Source organism: Hordeum vulgare, chromosome 5H, assembly GCF_904849725.1.
Source record: "Hordeum vulgare subsp. vulgare chromosome 5H, MorexV3_pseudomolecules_assembly, whole genome shotgun sequence".
Classification (NCBI taxonomy): Eukaryota; Viridiplantae; Streptophyta; class Magnoliopsida; order Poales; family Poaceae; genus Hordeum; species Hordeum vulgare.
This window is the reverse complement of record NC_058522.1, coordinates 107,669,586-107,675,109: the sequence shown is the minus strand read 5'-3', so window position 1 is coordinate 107,675,109 and position 5,524 is coordinate 107,669,586. Positions and strand designations below refer to the sequence as shown.

At 45.5% G+C, this 5,524-nt stretch overlaps 1 protein-coding gene across 1 annotated transcript; it reads left to right on the top strand.

Annotated features, from left to right (window-relative positions):
* The first annotated feature begins 2,982 nt into the window (after window positions 1–2,982).
* On the top strand, window positions 2,983–4,148 carry LOC123395412. The gene has a single exon (XM_045090401.1). The coding sequence runs from the start codon at window positions 3,020–3,022 to the stop codon at window positions 3,935–3,937; it is 918 nt and encodes a 305-aa protein (XP_044946336.1). The 5' UTR covers window positions 2,983–3,019; the 3' UTR covers window positions 3,938–4,148.
* The last annotated feature ends 1,376 nt before the right edge of the window (window positions 4,149–5,524 follow it).

The window sequence follows — 5,524 nt, the reverse complement described above, 5'->3', positions numbered from 1 at the left end:
TACCTTGTCCCCCTTTAGCAATACGGTGTTCCTATGACTCAAGAAAGAGGAAAACAAAATAGTAAAAGTAAGTCTTCAAGCTTAATAGTCCTCATATCAATTTCTTCGAGGATACACCAATTTCCTCGCTTTCAAGGTCTTCGAGGAATTACCAAAGTCTTAAGCCAAAGACATTCATTTTTAGGGGTCGATATTCTTCGAATAACTAAAAACTCCTAAACGACTTATAGAGCATGTGTACACTCACAAATAGATTAGTCTCCTAACCTATAAGTCTTCAATGCACCAAAATCACTAAAGGGGCACTAGATGCACTTACACTATCGTCGAGTGAAGTCGAGAGAAATCTCTTCGCGCGACATATTTTTCCTCAAAGTTAGAGACAAAATTCTTTTGGATATTGAGAGTAAGTCACGGCTAGTGGAGTCAGTGTAACTTGTTACTCAAGTGTAGACGTCACATGAGTTTGAAATCCGACAGCTGGACACGTGTAGGTCGTCCTTTGCGAGGCACAATCCCCAATTGGTAATTTCACACCTTGGGGTTGCTTCAACTATAAATAGCCATCCAACCTTGAACGGTTTGCTGCTTTGTTTGATCTGACAATAGTTTGTCTATGCAACCCTTTTTTGACAGATTGCACTAAGAGAAAACCCATAGCATCACAAAGAACTAGATTGAGATGAAACTTGTGCATGTTACTCTTGTGAGTTGCACAGTCACTATAATGTTAGGTGTCGATCCGAACAAGCAAGAATGACTATGGTTTGGCGAGGAAAAGTATGTGAAGGTATGGAGATTGCCTTGAAAAGAGACCAGACTCTGATACCAATTGAAAGGATCAGTACGTTCCACTAGAGGAGGGGTGAATAGGAGACTAACAATTCATAATCTCTTCTTCAACTTTAAGGGATACAACAAGAATATAGGTTATCTTGATATACAAATAGATGGGAAAACTATATGCCAAGCTCACAAAAAGACAAGCTAGATAAAATAGACAATAAGGCTAGCTTGCAACAAGTAAGTGAAGGAAAGAAGTAACCGTTAGTGTACACGATAATGTAGTTCCCGACGTTCTCTCGTTTGGGGGAGGTACATCTTCGTTGGAGAGGTGTAGCAGCACAATGATCATCAAGCGTCACAATGTCATACCTTATCCTCCTTGTGCCCTCACATAATGCAAGGTGCCATGATTTCACATAGTGCCCTTTGAGTCAGCAAACGGGACCTTCAGAAACAAGGTTCGCCGATCTCCACAACTAAATTGAAGGCTCCTAACAACACCATGAAGCCTCACCGTAATGGATTTGAGCTCTGGGGGACCTCTTTCCGTTTAGGGTGCCAAAACCCCCAAGAGTAAAACGATCCACAAGAGAAAGTAGGAGAGAATCAAACTTCCTTTGGTGGAAGTGTATATCTAGTTCTTCTTTCCAAATCCTAGAATATCAACAAGTTTTAGACGCTAGGGAGAGAGATCGGGGAAGATAAAGCTTTCAACAACAACTAGGGGGAGAGAGATCAAAGAGGCGAGTCCTGTTGGGGAAGAAGACCCCCTTTTATAGTCCATCACCAAATTCAACCCTTATGTGAATTTTCCCTAAGCGATACTACCGCTCCGGACAATGGTACTACTGTTCCGTGTAGAGACTGCATTGAAATGCGTAGGTTGTAGTACTGCTAGTGAGAGTGGTACTACTACAACCCCCTAACGAGTTGCACTGTAAATCCTAAGAGGTACAATCGTCAGGCATCCAGTAGTAGTAGCTAAAATTAAATGGCCAATTATGTCATTGTAGTGTCGCACTAGTACTGCTGCCACACGAGTGAGGAATCACTCCCTTGTAGTAGTAGGTCCAACACTTGGTACGGTAGTGCCGCTCCAATAAGGGAGCAGTACTACCGTCCTCTCGCGCGGTACTACCGGCCTGGAGCATACAACAATAGTACTGCTCCGACGAGGGGAGCGATACTACCGCCCTCTACTGCCGTACTATCGGGTAGGTACAAACATGGACATTGGCAGAATCTGAGGATCTCCTCGACAAGATGGGACAGTTATGTGGGCGCAAATATGATTTCATGTACGTGTTTTATTTTCACCCATACCTTCCGACACGCCTCCCTCGTAATAGTACGATATTCCTACGAACCAAAGAAAATAAAAATGTTGGAACACTTCATTTGCTCTTTTCCTTCTAAAGGGTAACCTAACCGTCTTATGCCACTTTAGAATATACATGCGTAGCCTAAGCACATGATTAGAACACAAAATTGCGGTATTGTCAACACCAAGACCACTCAGGAAGAGAAATACTCTTTTAGGGGGTGATCAACAAGTTGTAGCTTGAGAAGGAGAGGATTGACTTGAAGAAGCATGAGACATATGTTCGAATGGGAGCTCGAGAAGATAAAGACTTTTTGATCAATTAACCTGTTCTTGGCAAGACATGGCTTGAGACGAAGAAGGAGATCAATGCATGCAGTGCGAGCGTCAAATGGTTTGAATTGTTGAATTGGGGATGAATTTGTACTATATGATGGACATGCATTGATTACTCTGGTTGTGTGAGAGAACAACTAAATAGCCATCTCACATTGTTAGGGGACAAACAACGAATGTTTAGGGGGTGAATTTGCCCAGTTCAGTTGTACATACTTTTTTTGGACTGTTCTTGATGCAACTTACAACGTTAACAAAAAAACAGATAAATAATAAAAATTACATCCATGTCCGTAAAGCATTTAGCGATGACTAGAAGCACTAAGCCGAGCAGTTGAGGGCAGGAGTTGGCATTGGCTTTGCTCCCTTAGATGGATTTATTTTAAAATATTTTTCATTTGTTAATAATTTGAGACCCAATAACTATGCATCCAAAATTAGTGATGTGCTTCATCCAGGTCATTCACATTTATCAAGGGCTAAAACGCAAAGCGTCCGGGACCAACCTCTCTTAATAAGAAGAGAGCCTTTCTCATCTTCCATCTCACTATCCCCACCACCCCACTCGCCTGCGCAATGGCCGCCGCCACGACCGACAGTGGCTCCGGCGATCACTTCGCCAGCGCTTGCGGCGTGAGCGTTGGCAGCGCGTGCTCCACCCCCTTCGTCAGCGCACCGTCCAGCCCTGCCCGCGACCCGTCGTTCCACGCCGCCGCCGGCTACTGCTTCAGCGCGCCGGCGAGCCCCGCACGAGGCCCCGGTGACTGCGAGTACGATTTAGACTTCGACTTCTCCTCGCAGTTTCCGTCCCCGTCCGCCGCCGCGATGTCCTCGGCCGACGAGCTCTTCCACAACGGCCAGATCCGCCCAATGCGGCTCTCCTCGTTGCTCCTCCGTCCGCAGGCGCTCCCGCCCACCGCCGACCGCCCCAACGGTGACCGGAAGCCGCCGCTGCAAGCAACGTCTCCATTGGACGAGCGCGGCCGTTTCCGGAACCGGTCGGTGCACCGGAGGTCCCGCTCAGCCTCACCATTCCGGGCACACTGGATGTCACCGTTATCTTCGCCGGCCGCGGCGAAAGAATTTGTACGGACGCCGACATCAGCGTCACGGTCGTCGTCCTCGTCATCGTCCGGGTCCTCGTCGGCCTCAAAAAGTTGCGGCCGGTGGCGGTTCTTGAAGAAGCTCATCCATCCGAACAGGTCCGATGGCTCCAAGCACCAGCGTCCACTATCGCCAGCGTGCCCCAAGACGAACTCCTCGCTGGCAACTCCCAACAAGAACCCCACACCGGCGGCGGGTAAGCGCGGGAGGAGGAGCTCGGCGCATGAGCGGCTCTACGAGGCGAGGCGGGCAGAGGCGGAGGATATGCGGCGGCGCACGTTCCTGCCGTACCGGCAGGCGCTGCTTCTCGGTTGCCTCGGGTTTGGTTCCCCCGGTTATAGCGCCATGCACGGCTTCGCCGCCGCCACCACCGCCAAGTCCATGTCTTGATGCCCAGAGCCCCAGACAGCCGACGCCTCCATGGACTCCACTGGCTCATCAGTGTCAAACAAACTTCCCTTGTAAACTATTGTGGTGGCAAGAAGCCATGAAGTGGAAAAAGAAGGTTGACTTGTGTATAGAAAAGGGATTATTGATCTCTTCTGTAGTAATTTTATGGTGATGTAAGTGTGGAATTCTGAAGAACAAATTTGGTGTTTTATGTGCCCCCGAATGCTCCTTGTAATTCTTCTCATAGTTCTCAATGTTTATGGTTCCAGGAAGCCAAGAACGAGAGTCAATGTTTATGTTTCTAGGGGCGATAGTAATTTATTTTTTACATTCTCAATTTTATGTTTTTTGGTGGACATTGTTACAGTCCCTAAAGATAAATGGATATGAGCAGTGAGCCAGTGAGTAACAGTATGGACCAGCAAAGATCATGTTTACTTCAGCAACAGCGATTTGCAGTGTTGAGCTTCCTGTTCTTCACGGTGGATGTTTTGCAATAACTCAAAGATTAACTGCTGCTGTTGATGAGCATCTCCAAGAACCAGGTTGAAACGAATGAGAACCGAAGGAGCAGTAATTAAACCAATGCAAGTTTTGCTGGTGTTCCAGCCCATGTAACGATGCTGTTGTGAACCGCTCCTCCTAGTACATTCGTGCTTTAATTAAGGGCTGGGAGCCTGGGGCAGGTGAGTGGAAATGATAGTTGTTTCTTATCCTGTTGCTTCTTGGGTTTAGTAACATAATCATAGCACCGGGATGGGCAAAAAACGGAACGATAGGACTAATTCACTGCAAATAAAAATAATCCAAAGCAATATTTTGAACTGTTCTTGCTTCCTCTCTTTGGCCTCTTTTGGTTCATAGGATGGAAATAGTGTAGAAATAGAAAAGTCATAGAAAATAAGATGGCATGTATCTCAATTTTGAAAGGAAAGATATTTCCTACAAAAACCCTATCCTGTTTCATTCTTACAAAATTCATATAAACAAAGGAGGCTTTAACCCTGGTCGACAGATTTTCAGAACTACTACTGCAACCTGCAAGAAACTTTTGAGGTACTCCTAAGTGTTTTCATCTGCATAACCTGAACAAAGCTGGTGAATGATCATCATCACTGCAGTAGAAAAGGACGGATGCCTGAATTATCTCTCTTCTTTCTCCATTCTGTGGTTTCAGCACAAAAGGCCGACGAATGCATGGCAGCGCAATAGGACCTGCGCCGCACGGGGAACACAAGAGGCCTGGGAACTATGGACATGTTTTTCTCTAGGCCTTGATTGGATTGTCGCTTCCAGCGCTTTTACACCTGTAAAATGTTTAGACCATGATCCGATAAAATACATTTGTAAAACAAATATGGGTTTCAAGGGACGTCTTAGCTTGACCATAGTGGTGGTATCTCAGATTGATCGTAATGGAAGTATCATAGGTAATATCATCCATGTCAATTAGACAATTTTAATGCGGTGACATAGAATAAAAAAAAAGAAAAAAAAAGATTGAGTATCATATCATGATACCGTATCATATTAAATGTTGTGACATTATATATCATGCATGATGATAAATAAACTATCATATAATAC